Below are 24,903 nucleotides of genomic sequence, written 5' to 3' on the forward strand. Positions count from 1 at the left end.
ATTTTAGACCTGAGGACACCTTTAGATTGAGAGTGAGGGGATGGAGAACTATTTATCATGCTACTGGAAGCCAAAAGAAAGCTGGAGTAGCCATACTTCTATCAGACAAACTAGACTTTAAATTAAAGGCTGTAACAAGAGATGAAGAAGGACATTATATAATAGTGACAGGGTCTATCCATCAGGAAGAGCTAACAATTATAAATGTCTATGTGCCGAATACCGGAGCGCCCAAATATATAAAACAATTACTCATAAACATAAGCAACCTTATTGATAAGAATGTGGTAATTGCAGGGGACTTTAACACCCCACTTACAGAAATGGATAGATCATCTAGCCACACGGTCAATAAAGAAACAAGGGCCCTGAATGAGACATTGGATCAGATGGACTTGACAGATCTATTTAGAACTCTGCATCCCAAAGCAACAGAATATACTTTCTTCTCGAGTGCACATGGAACATTCTCCAAGATAGATCATATACTGGGTCACAAAACAGCCCTTCATAAGTTTACAAGAATTGAAATCATACCATGCATACTTTCAGACCACAATGCTATGAAGCTTGAAATCAACCACAGAAAAAAGTCTGGAAAACCTCCAAAAGCATGGAGGTTAAAGAACACCCTACTAACGAATGAGTGGGTCAACCAGGCAATTCGAGAAGAAATTAAAAAATATATGGAAACAAACGAAAATGAAAATACAACAATCCAAACGCTTTGGGACGCAGCGAAGGCAGTCCTGAGAGGAAACTACATTGCAATCCAGGCCTATCTCAAGAAACAAGAAAAATCCCAAATACAAAATCTAACGGCACACCTAAAGGAAATAGAAGCAGAACAGCAAAGGCAGCCTAAACCCAGCAGAAGAAGAGAAATAATAAAGATCAGAGCAGAAATAAACAATATAGAATCTAAAAAAACTGTAGAGCAGATAAACGAAACCAAGAGTTGGTTTTTTGAAAAAATAAACAAAATTGACAAACCTCTAGCCAGGCTTCTCAAAAAGAAAAGGGAGAGGACCCAAATAGATAAAATCATGAAAGAAAATGGAATTATTACAACCAATCCCTAAGAGATACAAGCAATTATCAGGAAATACTATGAAAAATTATATGCCAACAAACTGGACAACCTGGAAGAAATGGACAAATTCCTAAACACCCACACACTTCCAAAACTCAATCAGGAGGAAATAGAAAGCTTGAACAGACCCATAACCAGCGATGATATTGAATCAGTTATCAAAAATCTCCCAACAAATAAGAGTCCAGGATCAGATGGCTTCCCAGGGGAGTTCTACCAGACGTTTAAAGCAGAGATAATACCTATCTTTCTCAAGCTATTCCAAAAAATAGAAAGGGAAGGAAAACTTCCAGACTCATTCTTTTTATAATTTTTTTTAATGTTTATTTATTTTTGAGACAGAGAGAGACAGAGCATGAATGGGGGAGGGTCAGAGAAAGGGAGACACAGAATCTGAAACAGGCTCCAGGCTCTGAGCTGGCAGCACAGAGCCCGACGCGGGGCTCGAACTCACGGATCGCGAGATCATGACCTGAGCCGAAGTCGGACTCTTAACCGACTGAGCCACCCAGGCGCCCCTTCCAGACTCATTCTATGAAGCCAGTATTACTTTGATTCCTAAACCAGACAGAGACCCAGTAATAAAAGAGAACTATAGGCCAATATCCCTGATGAATATGGATGCAAAAATTCTCAATAAGATACTAGCAAATCGAATTCAACAGCTTCTAAAAAGAATTATTCACCATGATCAAGTGGGATTCATTCCTGGGATGCAGGGCTGGTTCAACATTCGCAAATCAATCAATGTGATACACCACATTAATGAAAGAAAAGATAAGAACCATATGATACTGTCAATCGGTGCAGAAAAGGCATTTGGCAAAATTCAGCATCCTTTCCTAATAAAAACCCTCGAGAAAGTCGGGATAGAAGGAACATACTTAAAGATCATAAAAGCCATTTATGAAAAGCCCACAGCTAATATCATCCTCAATGGGGAAAAACTGAGAGCTTTTTCCCTGAGATCAGGAACACGACAGGGATGTCCACTCTCACCGCTGTTGTTTAACACAGTGTTGGAAGTTCTAGCATCAGCAATCAGACAACAAAAGGAAATCAAAGGCATCAAAATTGGCAAAGATGAAGTTAAGCTTTTACTTTTTGCAGAAGACATGTTATTATACATGGAAAATCCGATAGACTCCACCAAAAGTCTGCTAGACCTGATACATGAATTCAGCAAAGTTTCAGGATACAAAATCAATGTACAGAAATCAGTTGCAATCAACAGTTGCATTCATCAGTTGACAAATAAAGAAACTGATCCCATTCACAATTGCACCAAGAAGCATAAAATACCTAGGGATAAATCTAACCAAAGATGTAAAAGATCTGTATGCTGAAAACTATAGAAAGCTTATGAAGGAAATTGAAGAAGATATAAAGAAATGGAAAAAACATTCCGTGCTCATGGATTGGAAGAATAAATATTGTCAAAATGTCAATACTACCCAAAGCTATCTACACATTCAATGCAATCCCAATCAAAATTGCACCAGCAATCTTCTCGAAACTAGAACAAGCAATCCTAAAATTCATATGGAACCACAAAAGGCCCAAATAGCCAAAGTAATTTTGAAGAAGAAGACCAAAGCAGGAGGCGTCACAATCCCAGACTTTAGCCTCTATTACAAAGCTATAATCATCAAGACAGCATGGTATTAGCACAAAAACAGACACATAGACCAATGGAATAGAATAGAAACCCCAGAACTGGACCCACAAACGTATGGCCAACTCATCTTTGACAAAGCAGGAAAGAACATCCAATGGAAAAAAGACAGTCTCTTTAACAAATGGTGCTGGGAGAACTGGACAGCAACATGCAGAAGAATGAAACAAGACCACTTTCTCACACCATTCACAAAAATAAACTCAAAATGGATAAAGGACCTGAATGTGAGACAGGAAACCATCAAAACCCTAGAGGAGAAAGCAGGAAAAGACCTCTCTGACCTCAGTCGTAGCAATTTCTTACTTGACACATTCCCAAAGGCAAGGGAATTAAAAGCAAAAATGAACTACTGGGACCTTATGAAGACAAAAAGCTTCTGCACAGCAAAGGAAACAACCAACAAAACTAAAGGCAACCAACAGAATGGGAAAAGATATTTGCAAATGACATATCGGACAAAGGGCTAGTATCCAAAATCTATAAAGAGCTCACCAAACTCCACACCCGAAAAGCAACTAACCCAGTGAAGAAATGGGCAGAAAACATGAATAGACACTTCTCTAAAAAAGACATCCGGATGGCCAACAGGCACATGAAAAGATGCTCAACGTCGCTCCTTATCAGGGAAATACAAATCAATACCACACTCAGGTATCACCTCACACCAGTCAGAGTGGCTAAAATGAACAAATCATGAGACTGTAGATGCTGGAGAGGATGTCGAGAAATGGGAACCCTCTTGCACTGTTGGTGGGAATGCAAATTGGTGCAGCCGCTCTGGAAAACAGTATGGAGGTTCCTCAAAAAATTAAAAATAGACCTACCCTATGACCCAGCAATAGCACTGCTAGGAATTTACCCAAGGGACACAGGAGTACTGATGCATAGGGGCACTTGTACCCCAATGTTTATAGCAGCACTCTCAACAATAGCCAAATTATGGAAAGAGCCTAAATGTCCATCAACTGATGAATGGATAAAGAAATTGTGGTTTATATACACAATGGAATACTACGTGACAATGAGAAAGAACGAAATATGGCCCTTTGTAGCAACATGGATGGAACTGGAGAGTGTGATGCTAAGTGAAATAAGCCATACAGAGAAAGACAGATACCATATGGTTTTACTCTTACGTGGATCCTAAGAAACTTAATAGAAACCCATGGGGGAGGGGAAGAAGGAAAAAAAAAGAGGTTAGAGTGGGAGAGAGCCAAAGCATAAGAGACTCTCAAAAACTGAGACCAAACTGAGGGTTGATGGGGGGTGGGAGGGAGGGGAGGGTGGGTTATGGGTACTGAGGAGGGCACCTTTTGGGATCAGCACTGGGTGCTGTATGGAAACCAATTTGACAATAAATTTCATATATTGAAAAAAAATAAAGTCATCTACAATTACCGTATTATTATCAGTAAGATTGCTTATGTTTGTGATTAATTTATAAATTTGGGTTCTACCAAGTTGGGGGCATAAACATTTACGATTGTTATCTCTTCTTGATGGATAGGCCCCTTAATTATGACAATGCCCTTCTTTATCATTTGCTACCATCTTTACTTTAAAATCTAGTTTGTCTGATATAAGTGTGGCTATTCCAGTTTCTTTTGACTTCCAGTAGCATGATATATGGTTCTCCATCCCCTCACTTCCAATTTTCAGGTGTCCTCAGGTCTAAAATGAGTCTCTTGTAGACAGCATATAGATGGAACTTGGTTTTTTATCCATTTTGATACCCTATGCCTTTTGATTGGGGCATTTAGCCCATTTACATTCAGAGTTATGACTGAAAGATATGGATTTAGTGTCATTGTGTTATCTGTAGGTTTCATGATTGTGGCAATGTCTCTGGTCCTTTGTAGTCTTTGCAGCATTCCACCCACAGAGTGCCTGCAGGGTTGGTTTAGTGGTCATGAATTCCTTCAGTTTTTGTTTGTCTGGAAAAGCCTTGATCTGTCCTTTCATTCTGAATGACAGCCTTGATGGATAAAGGATTCCTGGCTGCTTATTTTTCCTAGTCAGCACATTGAATATTTCCAGCTACTCCCTTGTGGCCTGCCAAGTTTCAGTGGACAGGTCTGCTACTACCCTTATGTGTCTGCCCTTGTAGGTTAAGGCCCATTTGTCCCTAGCTGCTTTCAGAATTCTCTCTTTATCTTTGTATTTTGCCAATTTCACTATGATATGCCTTGGGGCTGACCTGTTTCTGTTAATTCTGAAGGGAGTTCTCTGTGCCTCCTGGACTTGGATGTCTGCTTCCTTCCCCAGATTAGGGAAGCTCTCAACTATAATTTGGTGAAATAAACCTTCTGCCCCTTTCTCTTTCTTCTCTTTCTGGAACTCCTATGATACAGATATTATTATATCTCATTGAATCACTTAGGTCTCTAAATCTCCCCTCATGGTCTAATATTTTCCTCTCTCTCTCTTTTTCAGCTTCATCATTTTCCATAATGTTATCTTCTATTCACTTATTCTTCCCTCTGCTCCTTCATCCTTGCTGTCTCTGCATCTAGTTTATTTTGCATCTCATTTACTGCATTTCTTAATTCATCATGACTATCTCTTGTGTCCTTGATCTCTGCAGCAATAGATTCTCTGCTGTCTTCTATAGTTTTTTCAAGCCCAGCTCTTAGTCTTATGACGATTATTCCAAATTCTTGTTTAGATATATTGTTTATATCTGTTTTGAGCAATTTTTCTGGCTGTCATTTCTTCCTAGAATTTTTGAGAATTCTTCTGTCTAGTCATTTTGTCTAGTTTTCTGTCTTTTATGTGTTTTAATAGTTTGTTATGTGTCCTGCCCCTGTGAGTACTACTGTGTTAAAAAGGGGTCATATACTATCCAGGGCCTGACCCTTCAGGAGGTGTTTTTGTAGTGTGTCACATGCTCTCTGTTGTTGTGACTCTGGTTGCTTTATACCGCTACTCGCACTGGTGGTATGGACCTTCCACCAGGCGTGCTTTGATTTGTTCATTGAAGTAACCCTGGAAAAAATTAAAAAGGGGAGGGGGTGGAAGAAGCCTTATCCCATAGAAAGAGGGAAATGACAGGGGCAGGGAAAGAGAAAAAAAATTGAGCGGACAGAGAATCAGAGAAACTATATGGCTTAATCTAGAGAGAGAGAGAGAAAAATAAAGAAGGAGGAGATACAGAAGAGGTGTAAAATGCATAGATTAAAAATGCCTGCTTACACAACTTAACAACCAGAATAGAGAAGGGAAGGAAGAAGAAGAAGGAGAAAAGACAAGAAAAGAAAATATGTATTACCAAAAATCAAATCAGAAAATGAAAAACTGCCGGACCGTTGTCCGAAGGTGCCCTGGAGCCAGTGGTTGTGCTGGTCTGGAGGAGGGACCCTCTGGTTGGGTAAGTGGCAATTCTACCTCCAGCAGATATGCAGTTGCCAGGCATGGTGAGGCAGGGTTTGGTGTAAGCAGTCCAACCTCCCCTGGGGGCCTGCCGTCCTGTTCCCTGAAGCCCCACCATGTTGGTGATTGGAGGAAAATGGCATCATCGCAGTTTCTCCTCCCTAGACCAAACCACCCTGTTCAGGCAGCCCTCACAGCACAGCACAGGCACGATCTGGTCAGTATGTCCCGCTCCACAGTCTCCTGCACCTCCCAGGCACTCAGCTGGGATTCAAACCCCAACATCTTAAAGGATCCCACTCCACACACCCGGTTCTGGGGTGGCACCACTCTGCCAAGCTGACACAGGGCCTCTCAAGATAGAATCTTAAGCAGGATCCATGCCCAGCACAGAGCCTGATGTGGGGCTCCATCTCACAACGCTGTGGTCATGACCTGAGCTAAAATCAAGAGTCAGACACTCAACTGACTGAACCAACCAGGCACCACTCTACCCGAGTTCTAATCTTAATTCTACCACATACTAGCTATGTGACTTCTTTAACCTCTGTGCCGTGGTTTTCCCATCCATAAAATAAAAATAATAGAGTTGATGTGAGAATTAAATGAGTTAATAAATAAAAATTATTTAAAACAGTACTGGCACATAGTAAACCCTCAATAAATGTGAGTAATATAATAAGTATTATTGTTATTACTTGGCACAGACAAGTCTAGAATTATAATTGAGATGCCTACTTAAAACCAGGGCCTGGGTGGCTCAGTCAGTTAAGCGTCAACTTCAACTCAGGTCATGATCTCTCAGTTTGTGAGTTCGAGTCCGCCATTGGGCTCTGTGCTGACAGCTCAGAACCTAGAGCCTGTTTCGGATTGTGTGTCTCCCTCTCTCTCTGCCTATTCGCTGCTCGCACTTTGTCTCTTGCTCTCTCAAAAATAAATAAACATTAAAAAAAATTTTAATACAAAACAAACAAACAAACAAAAGACAGGGCCCAGCTTTGCACAGTGGCAGTATCATAGCCAATGAGGTTTATCCGAGGCGCGATTATTGCTAATTGAAAACTTTTCCCAAAAAAGACAGGGCCCCGGAAAATCTTTCCATCTGAAAATTATTAATAAAAACACTTTAGTCACCTTTTTAGGAATTCAAGAAGAAAGGCTGTTCTCTGCCAGAGGTATGGATAGAAGGAATAAAATCTCCAATGATAACCTAAATCCCAAGGCCATCATGTGTGAGTGTCAGGTTCCAAATCAATTTATACAATACATAAATCTCAAAGAATTAATATAAAACTGTCACCAGGGCACCTGGGTGGCGCAGTCGGTTAAGCGTCCGACCTCAGCCAGGTCACGATCTCGCGGTCCGTGAGTTCGAGCCCCGCGTCAGGCTCTGGGCTGATGGCTCAGAGCCTGGAGCCTGTTTCCGATTCTGTGTCTCCCTCTCTCTCTGCCCCTCCCCCGTTCATGCTCTGTCTCTCTCTGTCCCAAAAATAAATAAACGTTGAAAAAAAAATTTTTTTTTTAAAAATAAAACTGTCACCAGCTAATATTTTTATGGAAAAAAACTAAATTGGATCCCAATTTCACTCTAAACATAAAAATCAATTTCAGGTGAATTAAAGACTTAACTATGAAAAAGAAAAACTTAAAAACTTTTAGGAGAAAATATTGGGAAATATCTTAACGTCCTCAAAATAGTGACAGGCTTCTATTTTCCTTTTAAAGGCTAAGTTATCTGCTAAATGTGAGACGGGCTAAGGTTGGAGTAGGAATGGAAGTTTGAGAGAATGGAGATTGTTAATTAGTTATTTCAGAGAGTAAAAGAATAAACTAACTGGGAGAGGGTGGGAACCACATAATTCCTAGGTAGTGCTGAGGGCCACCAGACACTGATGGTCAAGATTTCAAAGTGTTCAATCTGCTGAGCTATATGATTTTCTCTAGAAATGATGTCAGCCACGAGGAGAAGCCAGGGTTGGGAGTTTTGTCAGACAGGTGCAACCAAAGTGCAATTTAGGGTACTGAAGACTTTAGGGTATTCGAGGTACACAGACCAGAGATTTTCAAGTGGATAAGGAAGAAAAGTGAAAACAGGGAGACTGGTGGGTAAGGACAAAGTTGAGGGATAAATGGATAGAAGGTCCCAATGAGGTATACAGAACCAATAAGCTGTCTGGTGAAGAAATGAGCAGCCAGATGAAGAAAAAAGGAAAGCAGTGAATATAAATGTGCAATATTTAACAACAAGAAAGGAAATTTAACTATAGATATGAGTAAGATAATATACTATACAACTCTGTGCTAATAAAACTTTTTAACTCAGAGTGCCTGGGTGGATCAGTTGGTTAAGCATCCTACTTCGGCTTGGGTCATGACCTCGCTGTTTGTGAGTTCAAGCCCCACCTCGGGCTCTGTGCTGACAAGCTCAGAGCCTAGAGTCTGCTTAGATTCTGTGTTTCTGTCTCTTTCTGCCCCTCCCCGGCTCGTGCTCTATCTTTCTCTGTCTCTCATAAATAATAAAAATGTTTAAAAACAAAAACAAAAACTTTTTATCTCCATGAAACTAAAATTCCCAGGATAAATGAAGTGACTAACAATGCAAATAATCTCTTCATCCAATTAATCTATTATGTTCCACCTTGTATAGAAAACAAATTAAATTGATTTCTAGTGTAAGGTAAAATAACTGTTACTTAAAATGCACTATTACCCAATAGCTAAGCACAAAATAACAAAATACTACTTTTCGCTTCAATTTTTAAACTAACTTCACTCCATTTAAAATATACATATAGGACCTTATATTTCTTTACAGTGAGCTTCTGAGTGGCCAAGACTGTCTTTCTCATCTTAACAGCTCATCAGCTTAACAGAAAGCATATATAACAATGGCTCAGTAAATATTACTAAGTAAATTGGAAGATGGAAAAAAATATATAAACAAATGAAAGAGGAAATTTTGCATATGAGTACTCAGCGCTAGTCACTAGATGGCATCACTTCCCCAAATTGGGAAGACATTTTACATCTTCCAAAAAGGAATTTTATATACACGGTTCTAGCTCTTTATAGTAAGTGTGAGGATAAACAGTAAGCTCGTAAAAACTTTCAATTCATTTGCACGTGGAAGTGCTCGAGATTTAGAAATCATGAACAGAGAAGATTGAAACCAAACATCAGCAGTAAGCCAGGCATCTGTTTGGCTGATGACCTACAGGATGACTGCCTCTTTTAGTCTACTACACTCTTCTAAAGTTTGTCACACCAGTTGGTCCACTAAAAGCACAATATATGTTGGGGTGGGTGGCTCAGTCGGGTAAGTGTGTCCAACTCTTGAGTTCCGCTCAGGTCACGATCTCATGGTTTGTGAGATCGAGCTGTGCACTGGGCTCTGTAACTGACAGTGTGGAGTCTTCTTGGGATTCTCTCTCTCTCCCTTTCTCTCTCTCTCTCTGCCCTGCCCCTGCTCTTTCTCTGTCTCTCAAAATAAATAAATAAACTTGAAACTGTAAATAAAAGCACAAAATGTGATGTTCTTACATAATTTTTCAGAGAAGCGTTCCGTATTGGTCATCATTGTATCAATGAAATCTTTAAAATTCACTTTTTTCGTTTCTAAGGAGAAAAGAATATTTTCTTCAATATCTTCAAATGTTAATTATGACAACTATTGAATCATGTAAAATAAATTACAAGGAGATAACATGATTATAGCCATCAGCTAATACCACTAAAAATATATGGTTCTAAGAGGAAAAAGCAATTCAACACACAAGGAGAAAGTAAAACTGAAAAATGCCAGGAAAGTTAATCAAAATCCTTCTAGTTACAAGCGCACAACATTTTTAATTTTAACTTACATTATCTTGTCTTGGCCTGACAACAACTCAAAGATATGTCGGTAAAGAATTAGTGTATTATTTTATACATTTTAAAAAATACTTAGACATGATATTGTGATTTTTTTCCCCAGGTCACAAAAGGAAATACGAGATCAGAGATTAGAAGTGAGCTTTCTTGACCTCTGGTTTCTCCCACCTCAGGCTACCATTCACATTGTTATCTTTATTCCAGTATACTTTTGAAACTATTAAACGTTTTAATAGTCATTCTATACTTAGAAAATGTCTTTCCTTGATTATATATAATATCCCAATATTAGAATGGATAAAGATTTCTAAGAATTTTCTAAGGCCGCATATAAAGATTTTATATAAATAGGATGAGCTTTTGATAACACTACTCCTTTGTTTATCCCACTAAAAAAAATCAAATTCCAATTCTAATCTATAAAAGATAAGGCACAGCCTATTGCCTATTTCCAAGATAAAGAATCTTTGAGAAGTTTACTTTAAGGAGCACCAAATTACTTTGTATTCTTAACCAAATATTTAAAGACTTGAAAAAAATGAGACTTTGAAAAATTCTAGGGGAATGTTAGAGTTAATGAAGATTTACATCCACTAACAGGAACATATAACTTTCTAAAGCAATAGATTCCCTATTTTTGATAATGTCTATTTGATACACAAATGTTTTAGCTGAACCACTGAACCCGCCTCCCATCTGAAGAACACTATTGTTTTAAGGACAAAATTACTTTTTAAAAATTTTTATTATTTTTTTAATATAGTTTATTGTCAAATTGGTTTCCATACAACACCCAGTACTCATCCCAACAGGTGCCCTCCTCAGTGCCCATCACCCACTTTCCCCTCTCCCCCACCCCCATCAACCCTCAGTTTGTTCTCAGTATTTAAGAGTCCCTTATGGTTTGCCTCACTCTCTGTAACGTTTTTCCCCCTTCCTCTCCCTCACAGTTGAAGAACATTAGTAACACCACTGCATCTGCTTCTGTGCTTCCCCCATTCTATTCTACTGCTTCTTTACAGAGAGAATATTGCTGAATTTTTTAAAATTAACCAAGGTCTTGCTTTTTTACATATAATTTTACACAGGATAAACAAAATATTCCTTAATTTTGTTTTACAGCTCTCTAAAAATTATCACACTATAGCAATCTAGACTTGCTTTTTTCATTCAATATTATATTTCCAAGAACCATTCATATAGTATATTGCTATAGTTCATTTTCACTAATGTACACATTATCAGTATTTCATTATGCATCAGTGGTAAATACCACAATTTATTTATACATTCTATCACCGATCATGTTGTTTGTTTTTGTTCATTCTTTCCTTCCTTCCTTCCTTCCTTCCTTTTTCTATTAAGATCAGAGCTGCTATGAGCATTTTTAACATGTCTCCTTGCACATCAGTGCAGAGATTTTCTGGGATGTATCACTAAAAAATGGATTTTCTAAGCCATGAAGTATGAAAACCTTACAGAATACTACATAATGTTTTTCAAAGTTCTTTTACCACTTTTGCCTTATTTACCAACAATTAAATTAACAGACCTTAATTTTTGCCAATTTGGTCAGCATCAAAAGGTATTTCATTGTGACCTAAATTCTGCATTTCCCTGATTACTATGATGTATAAAAAGACTTCATATGATTATTAGCAACTTACGTTTCTTCATCTGGCAATGGCTGTTCTTGTAATTTGGCCATTTTTCTCTTGGGTTGTTAATTTATAGGGGTTTCCTATTTATTCTCCACAATGATCTTTTGCTGTTATGAGTGTTACAGATAATCTTTACTCTGGAATGCCTGGGTGGCCCAGTCGGCTAAGCATCCAACTTTGGCTCAGGTCATGATCTCACAATTCATGAGTTCAAGCCCCGCTTAGGACTCTGTGCTGACAGCTGGGAGCCTGGAGCCTGCTTCAGATTCTGTCTCCCTCTCTCTCTGCTCCTCCCCCACTCTGCACCTCTCTCTCTCTCTCTCAAAAATAAACATTAAAAAAAATTTTTTTTAAATAATAATCTTTGCTCCATTTGTGGCTTGTATTTTCATTCTGTTTGTATTACCTTTTAATAAAGAGAAGTTCTTATTTTTAATGTAGTCAAATGTATAAATCTTTTCTGGTTAGTGATTTTGTATCTTAAAAATAATTCCTTGTAACTCTAAGTCAGAAAATTTTTCTTCTTTCTCTAAAGAGAATTTTAGTGTTCGTATCTGGAAAGCATTACTGAATATGATACATAGGTAGGGATCCAATTCTATTTTTTACATTTGAATAATTAATTATTCCAGCACCATTTATTAACTGGTGCTTCCCCTCCCCCCCAGTAATCTGCCACCTCATTATATATGTTTCCTTATATGCGTGTAGATGTATTTGGAAGTTACTTATCCTGTCCTATCAATTTCTCTATCCCTGTGCCATTTTCACACTGTTTTACTTACTGTAACTTTATAATGAGTCTTAATATCCAGGGTAGCAAGATCCCTCCAACACCACTCATACACCCTATCCACATTTTTCTTCCTCAAGAGTGTTTTAGCTATTCTTGATCTTTGTTTATGCATACAAATATTAGAATTAATTCATCAAAAAAGTCAGGGTTTTATTAGAATTGCTTTAGATAAGTAAATTAATTATGAGAATTGGCAGACTTGGGGGTCTCTGAGTCCATTAATATGGGACATATTCCAATTTATTTAGGTGTTCTATAATGTCTTTTAACAAAGTCTTATCATTTTCTCACGTAAGGCACATAACTTACATTTGTTCTATTCCTTTTTTGCTTTTCATTATGGAAAAATTTTAATACACACAAAATAAGAAATATATTGTAATAAAAGTTCACATACTCTTCCTGTACTCTTCACATACTCTTCATGGCCATTCTTATTTCATCTATAGCCCCACACACGTGTCTATCTCACAACCACCCTTTCTCTTTAGAAAAGATGCTGCTAAGTTATAAGGGTACAGATACTCAAAACTAGTACCTTCCTTATGAATTATAGACTTTGGCATAATAAAGAGTCGTTTGTCCCATTTAACGACTTTTGTCCTGACCTCTTCCTTGTCAGAAAGCAAAACCACAACCTCTACTTTCTTTTTGTTTGTACTTTTGCCTATAGGAAAAAAGTGTCTGGAAAGACTGTTAATACTGGATATTTCTGGATCATGGGATTTTGTGTGTTTTGTTGTACTTTTGAGTATTTTTCTGTATTGACTTCATTTTAATGGACTTTTTTCTAATCAAAAAAATAAAGTCATTATTCTGAGGGAAAAAAAATAGCAAAGTGACCATCTTTTCACATGTGTCAACCCAGTTTTCACTTACTGTCAGCTTCAGTCAACTCTGTGATCTTCTCAAATTCTGGCTTAGAAAGGTAAACTCCAAAATGCTGAAGACAAGTATTCATATCCTCATAATCAATATTTTCATCTTTAATTTTATCAATGGCTTTAATGACATCAGTCAACACTGAAAATAAAGCAGTATGCCAATGAGTATTAAATATAAGTCAAAAAGAAAACACCAATAGTAAGATGAATTTTAGTTCTAACACTAAATAAACAAGCATAGAAAATAACTTCAGAAATGTTATATATGAAAAGAATTACCAGAATCTTTAATACTTAAAACCAACAAAGTACAAAATGAGAGCCAAAAATATATTCTACTTTGCTATCATCTCTGTATCGAAGGAAGTGCCAATTTAATTGCAATTTAAGTGCACAGGAACAAAAATATTATACAATTTCCCCATTTAATTTTCTAACAATTTAAACTTTCTTAGTAGTCTGTTTCTCGGTAGCAGATACAGAAATAAGTAGAAAACTTTCAATCTTGAATAATGAATTGGGGTAAGGTTTTGTAGCAATACATGGCTCAGTCCCTGGTTAATCTTTTATCTTCTGTATACATAAATATTATCACTTGGAAATAACTGTCCCACATGTCTTTTTATGATACTTTGGAATATATGCTTCACAAATTTGGGCAGTATTCCCTCTATTAAATTTAAACAAATTTTTACTGTAATGAAAGCGTTAATGTTTATTTTTGAGAGAGAGAGAAAGGCACAGCATGAGTCGGGGAGGGGCAGAGAGAGAGGGAGACACAGAATCTCAAGCAGGCTCCAGGCTGTCAACACAGAGCCAGACATGGGGCTCAAACTCAGGAACAGCGAGATCATGACCTGAGCCAAAGTGGACCCTCAATCAACTGAGCCACCCAGGTGCCCATGCAATAAAATTTTCTTAAAATAACTTACAAACACATAGAATTGTTAAGGGGGTCGACAGGTATGCATGCGGGTGTGTTTTTGTGTAAATTTTGGAACAAACTAAACTCAAATAGATTTTCTCTAATAGAATATTAGGATAGGTAAAGTGAGGAAGCTGGGCAGTGGAGGGCATTAAAGCCATTATCAGGAGTTAATCAACTTTAGGCAGTCACTGGACGTCATTATGGATTACTAAACAAAGAAATGATCAAAATGATGTCTGAATTAGATGATTCTTAAAATGATTCTTTAAAAGGTAATTTTTATGTATAAATATGTAGAACAAGATATATGATACTATCTTGTGAAAGGACTTTTTAGATGAAAAAAATTCTCACTTAAAAGTAAATAGCTGATGGGGCACCTGGGTGGCTCAGTTGGTTGGGCACCTGACATCAGCTCAGGTCACGATCTCATGACTCATGGGTTTAAGCTCTGTGTTGAGCACTGTGCTGACAGCGCAGAGCCTGAAACCTTCAGATTCTGTCTCCGTCTCTCTCTGCCCCTCTCCCACTCTCGTTCTCTCTCTCTCTCAAATATAAATAAACATTAAAAAAATTTTTTTAAAAAGTAAACAGCTTGTGAGTGATGTCAGTAAGATAGTTAAGTAGAACGCCCTGGACCCTTCTTCTCCCCACAAACACACTGATTCAGCAGAAATTAAAAAATAAATTCCTTTTGTGAGAAATTAGAAACTAACTGACAGGCTCTTGTATCCCAGGAGAATGCAAAACAAGACGTACTGAAGCTGGTACAGACATTTGGGACACCCTCCCACAAGTGCTGCCTCCAATGCAGCACCATATGATCCAAAAAAAAAAAAAAGACTCTAGCTCCCAGCTTCACCCAAGGGGAAGAAGAGTTTGGTCCACATATCCAGAAATTCAGCTTTTCCAAAATGCCTCCCCAGAAGATTGGCTTCTGTTTTGCCAGCCTTGGAGCTCTGATGGGTCTAGCACAGTCTAGTATTTGGGGTAGAATAAAGCAATGGCTTGGGCTGGTAGAAGGCAGTGATCCTCCCCTCTGTTCAGCACAGGATGAGATTAAAATTCCCAGCTCTTAGTTTCCTCCTGGAGAGGTAAAGAGTTTACTCAGCACGTCAACTTTTTCAGGGCGTCCCAAAGAACCATCAGCTATCTTGTCAGTCCTAGAGCCTGGGGAAGGAAAAAGGTGGTAGAGGCCTAGGGCCTATCAGGCTGGGCCGATGGGTGGGAGTCTTCTCCTGTATAGGGACAGTATGTGAGGACTGGGAGAGCTGCCTGCTTTTTCTCTTGCACAAACACCAACACAGAAAGTCCAAATGGAAATTTAATGACTAAAAAGTATGATGACTGAAATTAAAAGTTCAGTGGATGGACTCAACAGCTGAAAGGAGGAGAGACAGGTAAGAATCAATGAATTGAAAGCAACGGAAATCATCCGATGAACAACACTGAGAAAATAAACTGAAGAAAAAATCAACAGTTCCAGAGACCTGTAGGAATATAAAAATGATCTAACATTTGTGTCCATCAGAGTCCCAGAAGAAGAGGAAGAGACTTAAAAAGGCACTCAAAGAAATCATGCCTGCACACTTCCTAAATTTTTATCAAGAGACATTAACCTACAGATCCAAGACAAAAGTGGACCTCAAACAGGATAAATCCAAAGAAATCCATGTCAAGATCCATCATAATTAAACTTCTGAAAACTAAAGACAAGGGAACATTTTGAAAGCAGCCTAAGAAAAACACTTTAGGGAAAGAAAACCAATTTGAATGACAGGATTTCCAGCAGAAACCATGGAAGCCAGAAATAAGTGACACAATATTTTTCAAGTGCTGAAAGTAAAGAACTATCGACGTAAAATCCCATATTCAGAAAAACTATTCTTCAGGAATGAAGAGGAAATCAAGATGTTCTCAGATGAGAGGAAACTAAAAGAATTGGTTGCCAGTAGGCCTAAGAATGGATAAAGGAAGTTCTTAAACAGAAAACAAAGGATAAAACAAAAAAAACTCTGGAATATCAAGAAGGAAAAAAGAAAATGGTAAGTCAAAATATGGGTAAATATAGTAGGCTTTCCTTCTCTTGAATTTTTTAATCAAGTCTGATGGTTGAAGTAAAAGTAATACCACCTGATGTGGTTTTAAATATATGTAAGGAAATATTTAAGGTAATTATATCATAAAGGAGGGAGGGATGTATATGGAGATAAGGCTTCTGTATTTCACTTGAACTGGCAAAATGATGACACCAATAGAGTGTGATAAGTTATGTATATATACCTGAAGCAACAACTTTAAAAGGTATACAGAGAGATATACTCTGAAACACTATAGATAAAGCAAAATGGAATTCTAAATGTGGGCCAAAGATTTGAATATATATTTCACCAAAGATATATGAACAGCTGGTAAGCATGTGCAAATAAATTTGACATTATCAGTCATTAGGGAAATGCAAAATTAAAACCATAATGAAATTCCGCTACACAATTATTATAATGATTATAAACAAAAAGATAATACCTACATGTGGAGGATAGGAAGAAACCAGAATCCTTACACACTACTGGTGAGAATGAAAATGGTAGAGCCACTTTGGAAAACAGTTTGGTAATTTCTTTTTTTCAACGTTTTTTTATTTATTTTTGGGACAGAGAGAGACAGAGCATGAACGGGGGAGGGGCAGAGAGAGAGGGAGACACAGAATCAGAAACAGGCTCCAGGCTCCCAGCCATCAGCCCAGAGCCTGACGCGGGGCTCGAACTCACAGACCGCAAGATCGTGACCTGGCTGAAGTCGGACGCTTAACCGACTGCGCCACCCAGGCGCCCCAATAAGATTGCTAGTTTTTTTTTTTTTAACATTTATTTATTTTTGAGACAGAGAGAGACACAGCATGAACGGGGGAGGGGCAGAAAGAGAGGGAGGCAGAGAATCGGAAGCAGGCTCCAGGCTCTGAGCCATCAGCCCAGAGCCCGACGCGGGGCTCGAACTCGCGGACCGCGAGATCGTGACCTGAGCTGAAGTTGGACGCTTAACCGACTGAGCCACCCAGGCGCCCCGGTAATTTCTTTAAAAGTAAAACATAAATTTACCATACACACTAGCAATTATTCTCCTAGGAATCTACCCAAAAGAAATGGAAACATGTCCACAGAAAGACTGCAATGCAAATGTTAATTTCAACATTATGCATACCAGTCCCAAACTGCAAATAAGCAAATGTCATAAATTGGTGAACCATCAACAAAATGGAATATACCTATAAAATGTAATATGGACTTATTTAACCATACAAAGGAACAAACCACTGATACATACAACAACATGAATTAGCCTCAAAAAAGTGAAGTCAGGCACAAAAGACCACATGTTTTATGATTTCATTTATATTAAATGTTAAAAAAAAAAAAGGCAACTTTATGGAAACAGAAAGCAAATCAGTGGTCGCCTGGGAATGGAGGTAGAGATTAACGGTAAATGGGCACAAGAGAATTTTAGGAGTGAAGGAAATGTTACAGACCTGGATTGTGTCCACTTCTGATTATATATCCCAAAGAATTGAAAGCAGGGGCTCAAAGAGGTATTTGCATACCCACATTCACAGCAGCACTAGTCACAATTGCCAAGAGGGTGTCTATTAATGGATGAATGGACAAACAGAATGTGGCATATACGTGCAATGTAATATTAGCACGAAAAGGAAAGAAAAATCTGACACGTGCTACAACATGGATGAATCCTGAGGGCATTATGATAAGTGAAATAAGCCATTCATTCATAAAGACAAATACTATATGATTTCACTCAAGTATCTGGAGTAGGCAAATTCACAGAAACAGAAAGTAGAATGATGGTTGTCAGAAGCTGGAGAGGCACAGATGGGTAGTTGTTGTTCACTGGGTATAGAGTTTCAGTTTTGCAAGATGAAAAAGTTCTAGAGATTCATTGTACAACCGTGTGAATATACTTAACCCTAATGTTCTTGAACTGTACAGTTACAAATGGTTAAGATGGCAAATTTTATGTTACGTGTTAGATACCACCATTAAAAATAAATTTTAGGGGCACCTGGCTGGCTCAGTCCAAAGAGCATGAGACAATTGATCTTAGGGTTGTGAGTCTGAGCCCCATGTGGGGTGTAGAGATTATTTAAATAAATGAAACGTTAAAATAAAATAAATTTTAAAAACAGTATAATGGGGGAAATGGGAGGGAGGAGTCGGCTACAACCAAGACACTACTTCACAAAACAGCAATGAAACGGTGACTGAGTTCGTGAATGAATGATTACAAGGTAAAGCACTCAAGAAATTTGCTAATAGTGTCTTTAAGAACACCACTTAAGCAATTCATCATAAGTGACAAATTATAATGGAGATTTTTTTTTTAAAGTTTATTTATTTTGAGAGAGAGAGAGCACACAGGGTAGGGGTGGAGAGAGAAAGAGAGAATCCCAAGCAGGCCCTGTGTTGTCCACAAGAAGTCCAACACAGGGCTTGAACTCACAAACTGTGAGATCATGACCGGAGCTGAAACCAAAAGAGGGACACTTAACTGACTGAGCCACCTAGGCGCCACAATAATGTAGTTTTTAACATGAGACTTCATGTAAGTATAAGAGAAAAATCTCTTCCTTTGGATTAATTTTTCTCTATCTGAGAAATCCTTTGGGAAGACACAAAAAGCTTATCTTTCCTTTTCAGCATATGAATAAACAAAAGGAAATAAAAACACCAAGGCTTAGTATCTTTCATTTCTCATGTTAATCTTGCTGAAAAATATTTAATTATTTGCATAAAAACCCAAAATCATTGCAAGCAAAAATTTTTAACAAACTGATTGTGGTGTTGATTGTATGACTCTATACATTTCATGAAAATTAGTGTGTGAGTGAGTTTTATGTATGTAAATTATAGCTTAATACAATTTTTTTTAGAAATGTTCTAAAACAAGGGAAACACAACCAGTATTTCATTCAAACAAGTTCCTTATAAAAAAATTAAAAATCAAATCACCCATCCATTGCTAAAAATGGGGCTAATCCCCTATTGGAATTCCTCATTACCTTACTCTACATTTATGTAGTACTTTACAGTTTTTAAAATCCATCTAACAATTCTGTGAGGGAAGCAAGTTAGCTATCACTACCCTAATACATCAAGTTTTCATGGCTTGCCTGAGAATTTCAGAACTATTAAGTACCTACCCAAAAAGCAAACTCAGTTCAGTTGAACCTCTTTTCAACCTAACCACTTCTTTCCTCCAAATCATTTTAAAATAAATTTCCTACCTACCATCACATTCAGGGAGACTTTCCTCCTTGGAGAGAGCGCTCATAAAGTCATCTAACTTCACCATTCCATTTCCTGTAAAATAAAGACTTTAGATCATGCATTCTTTATATTTTTGCATAAAAGGTAAATTCATAGTTTCATACAACTATGAAAAAAAAATTACTTCTTCACTTCATCATAATTCTATTTCTCCTTTCATATCCTGTCTCTGAATTAGGTCAGTTCGTTTCATTTTGATAATTACTCAATAATTTTTAAATACCTATTATAAAGTGCAATGGACTGAGCTAGGTCCTCAATTTTTGATAGATATAGGAAAAAGGAAAGGTGACCATATAGATGGACCATGAGAAACTTAAGGAGTCTATTTCATACCATCATGAAAACCCAGTCAAAATGCTATCCATTAAGACACCTTGACAATACTGACCAATCCTGACAGACCCAAGTGTCCCCATTACTATCAGCTGATCCAATTAACTACCTGTTTTTAGATATACACCCTCCACAGTGATCCTACCAATCCTGATAAGCAACATGAAAGGGCTCAATAATTTTAGTAGCACCTACACCTTAGATTTTTTTTTTTTTTTAATCTTCTTTCCCATTTGCCTTAGCTAAGAAATTTTGCTCAGGTTCTAAGAATTCATTTCTAACATATTCCCAAGTCAGTCTTTCCCCAAAATGTTGCCTCTGCCCTCTCCTCAGCTGAACTTCTGTTGTGGATGGTTCTTACTTAATGATAAAACAACTTCTCCAATACAAAAGCTCTTCCTGGAAACTTAAAATCTGCCTTGAACTTAGGCTGGTGACTGGGATATGCTATTTAACATCTAGATGCTAATCATCTGCCTTGATTGGTTAAGTATCATTAGCCCTAAATTCCTAGTTGTAGCACTTCCTTACCATTTTGGAATCTCCAGTTATTTCTTCTTGGATGCTTAGGCTATTTGCTCAGAGATTTTTGTACCCCTTGGATTTTGTGCTCTTATTGCCTGAACCTCCCCACAACTGGGTCAGCCTTTCCAGTACCTGTCCCATATGGGAAGGCATAGCTAGGGATAGTGATAGAGTGTTACATAACAATTCTGAGCTATAAAAGGCCTAGTCCCTCCAAACCAATCCATTAGGGCAGATTTTCCAGGAATTTTTTTTCCACTTTCCATTTTTATATCTGTTCTTTTAGAATCTTCTTTAGCATGGCCCATGTTCCATTCCTAGTTGAGAACTTACTCCATCATTTAATACTATCCCATAAAAGTATCTAATTTTTTCAAAAAGTTTGGTATTATCAGTCTCACCATTTTGAGCAGTCTTTGCCACAATCTCCTTGAACTCTTTGTCTGATAAAGTAACTCCTATTGAAGGCAAAATGGACTGAAGTTCTTCTGCAGCAATGTAATTTTCTTGGAGTTTATTGATAGCTTCACAGATGTTTTCTAAATATACAAAATGTAGAAGACTATTCAGCCACAGAATTTATGTGTCTTAAGCAATAATTAGCACCCAAAGTCTTTAGCATTTAGAAAACAAGTTTTATCTAATTATTATTACCTCATATGACTGCTTTTTTCTTCATATTTCTGTTGTATCTTACATTATACCTAAATATTTCCCATATAGCTCAAACAGAAAACAATCTTGAAGTTCTATAAATGTTTATAAACTACTTGTTTGGAGGAACAGCCTGTTCCAGTGACCCAGCCAATGCTGCTTGGTTCTGATTAAAATATAATGAACGAGTTCAAGAGATCACAACAACAAAGTGTTTAGTTTAAATTCCAGGATTCCAAGCAAACAATGAGAGTTCTTCCCCTTCCCATCATTTTAGGCTACCATGTTTTCAGTTCACAATCTTCAAAATCATAAAATCTTCGCAGGAGATACACATGGCCATCGTGAGTCCCCTAATATCATGCACTGAGATAGGCATAGTATCACTTCTCTGTAATTCCCACCAAAAATGCATAACCTGAACTTACGAAGAAATATAAGGAAAACCCAAAATGAGGGACATTTTACAAATTAACTAGTCAATACTCTTCGAAAGTGTCATGGTCATGAAATTATCCTAGATCAGAGGAGACTAAGGGACACATGACAACTGAATGTAATGTGTGATCCTAGATGAGACCTTGAACCAGGAAAAATACATTTATGGACCAATTGAAAAAAATTGAATAAGATCTTCAGAATGTATATAATATTGTATCAGTGTCAATTTCCTGATTTAATTCACTGTACTGTGATTATACAAGATCTTAATACCTGGGAAAACGAGATGAAGAGTATATAGAAATGTCTTTCCCTTTGTGTAATTCTTATGATTTAAAAATTATCATAACAATGAAAAGTTAAAAATGTTTTTAAAATGTATATCCAATGACAGTCACATTTCAGAAATGTTCAATTACCATCAATTTATCTTGAGAAGTTATACCAGATAAACTATTTCACACTTCTCTTTACAAAGAATATTAAGTATGGCAAAGGTTGGCGACACCAGCAAGATAGATAAGCGCTTTCTTCCACAGGCTTCTTCTACCCAAGGGCTAAATGCCTACTACTCCACTGTTCCTTTAACAAGGGTTTTAATCTTACTGGAATATAAAGAACTCAGAATTAGGAATGAGGCACAGAGTAATAGTAGTGTATCAGTAAAGGAATCAGAAAGAACATTGTTGTGCCTCCTTAAAAGAGCACATTTTCTGTTCAACTGAGTTGTTTAAAATATGTATTACTGTGTAAGAACCACTAGTATTTCACTAAGCACTCATTTTAACAATTACCTTCAATATTAAATGCAATAAAAAGATACGTTTCTTTCAAGAAAATAAACAGCTTAAGTAACTTCAGCCAAGGACTATAGGAAGGAGTATTTAATTAAGTTCCACACACAGGACTTCTGTGATAGAGGTACCACGGAAGGAGGAAACTATATATTGGTTGGAAAACCTTGCTCATCTTTGAGAAAGACCATAAAGCCCTGGGGACCCAAACTGTAAAATAGTAGTTATTTTATCTTTCTTCATATTCCCATGTCCAAAAGAGATGATATCTGAAGCATTATCATATCATATTGGATATGGATATCATATATTTAAATTATGGAACCTGAACAAAAATTTCACATAGACTCCTTACATATTTAGTTTAAAAATTATAAAACAAGCATTTCCAAAAGAAAACAGGCCCTCTATTTCTAGGGAACTTGAGTGAGTTGGATTAATCTCTGAATAAACTTCTTGGTCAAAGTTAGGCATCTGAAAAAGAGAACACAACCATCTGAAAAGGCACAACTTAAAACCACAGTGTTATATACACTGGTCTATATACCAGAAGTGGTGATTACTCAATAGTATTGACAAATGAAATGCAAACAACTGTCTAATCAATGGTTAATTCAGCTTGTTTCTGTGATGACTCAGGAACTCAAGGACCTATATTTTGACTTACATATATGATACTGACCCAGAGCATTCACTGCAATCTTTTCTTTCGACGAAACCTGTTTTAGGAGGCTGGAATGCCTTCTCACAGCTGGCTTCTGAAGTTTGGGGGTACTAAAATTATCACTTTTAACCAGAGACTTTTTGAGGCTTGTAATGCTCTTCAAGCTATGTGACGTAGACTTTGAGTCATGAATTTCAATCTTCTCTGAACTTTTCTTAAAGTTTATGCCATCCTTTGAATATGGTTCCCAGAATCCTATATCACTGCTATCAACCCCATTTCGGAATTTTTTTATTTGCAAAGGATTTTTTGATCTTTTAAATTCAAGGTAATCATCATCCTCCATAATTTTATGATATTGGAGGTGTTTTCTATTTAACTTTGGGAATAATGATGGTTCATGTAGTCTGGAAGAGAAACTGCTTTTCATCCTATACTGTGGATAACATTCTGATATATTTGATAACTTTCTGTTTGAAGTAGATTCATCCAAGGCTGATGATTCCATAACTGCTAAGCAAGAGAAACATATTTAATAATTCTATTTACCTGTACAATTTGTAATGGTTTTTAAAAAGTAACAACTAAGTCCTCATGAAAACTATTCAAGAAATTATCAATTGCTTAAATAAACAAAGTTTAAAAAGTTAAATAAGGTTAATATGTTGAAAAACTAACAGAGCTGATAACTAAGACTGAAATATTAACTACGTTAAATATAATCTTCTGGTTTAATATATTTAAATTCTTTTATCCAAAGCTATTTGAAGTTACACCAAATCAAAAGTGATAGCCTACTGAAGTTTGTAGTTCTCATTCCCCACTCTGCCAATTTTGAAAGATTATAGGCTAAATATGCCAATACAGCTACAACTCCCTTAGTTATGAGCATACTGAAGTATAAGGAAGTTGGAGTGGGGAAATTTTTATTTATAAAATCAGAATACAGAGGCACCTGGGTGGCTCAGCTCGTTGGGCATCCCACTTCGGCTCGGGTCATGATCTCACTGCTCATGGGTTTGAGCCCCACATTGGGCTCTGTGCTGACATCTCAGAGCCTGGAGCCTGCTTCAGAATCTGTCTCCCTCACTCTCTGCCCCTCCCCCACTCACGTTCTGTCTCCCTCTCTCTCAAAAATAAACATTAAAAAAATTGTTTTTAATTTAACATCAGAATACAAATATTTACTCTCCTAAAGATTCTCAGTACTTGTGGGAAAAAATAGTTTGTATATAAAATAACCTCTTCAGAAAAATATTAATACAATGTCCCACTGGGGCTTCCTTTATAAAATTCATCTGACGGCTCAGAATAGTATCTTACATTTGAATAACACATTTTAAAGTATTTCAAATGTTATAATACTTGATTTTATGATAGACTATTATTCTCCTCTTAGAAGTTTAAAATATGTTTGATCATTGAAGGCAAAACTTATAAAACATTGTCTGAAGTTTTCAGTGTGTATAGTGGTAATACATAATAAAATTACAGCTTAACGGAGGGAGGGTAAAAAGATCTATATAATGGTTAAACTTCTATATTCCACTTGAAGTGGTAAAATATTTATTCTAGTATACTAGAAAAGGTTAAGTATGTATACTATAATCCTTAAAACAACCACTGGAAAAATACAGAGATATAGTGAAAATACATATAGAATAAATTCACATACTAAAAAAATGGTCCCCAAAAAAGAAGCAATAAAATGGTTGAAAAACAGAGTAAAAAATAGAAAACAAATAATAATATGGTATACCTGGTCTGAATGTATAAGTAATTACATTACATATGATTTAAACACTCCAATTAAAATATAGGAATTATACAAATAAATACAAAAAACATCACCCAACTCTGTGTGGTTTACA

At 36.9% G+C, this 24,903-nt stretch overlaps 1 protein-coding gene and 1 pseudogene across 1 annotated transcript in view; one reads left to right on the forward strand and one right to left on the reverse strand.

Annotated features, from left to right (window-relative positions):
• Nucleotides 1-1,103: 1,103 nt before the first annotated feature.
• The window catches only part of LOC121026692 (EF-hand calcium-binding domain-containing protein 13-like), a gene marked incomplete at its 3' end in the record, with an annotated part of 49,558 nt that continues 25,758 nt past the window's right edge, over nt 1,104-24,903 (reverse strand). Inside the window, exons 5-10 of the mRNA XM_040469489.1 lie at nt 23,051-23,545; nt 20,881-21,018; nt 19,580-19,651; nt 13,347-13,490; nt 9,681-9,755; nt 1,104-1,108 (exon numbers count right to left, since the gene is read on the reverse strand). Of these exons, the coding sequence (XP_040325423.1) occupies nt 1,104-1,108; nt 9,681-9,755; nt 13,347-13,490; nt 19,580-19,651; nt 20,881-21,018; nt 23,051-23,545 (929 nt within the window). The remainder of the gene's footprint in view (nt 1,109-9,680; nt 9,756-13,346; nt 13,491-19,579; nt 19,652-20,880; nt 21,019-23,050; nt 23,546-24,903) is intronic.
• LOC121026695 (uncharacterized) lies at nt 7,135-7,261 on the forward strand (annotated as a pseudogene).

This window comes from Herpailurus yagouaroundi, unplaced genomic scaffold (genome assembly GCF_014898765.1).
Source record: "Herpailurus yagouaroundi ecotype Mexico unplaced genomic scaffold, PumYag 151535, whole genome shotgun sequence".
NCBI classification, from domain to species: domain Eukaryota; kingdom Metazoa; phylum Chordata; class Mammalia; order Carnivora; family Felidae; genus Herpailurus; species Herpailurus yagouaroundi.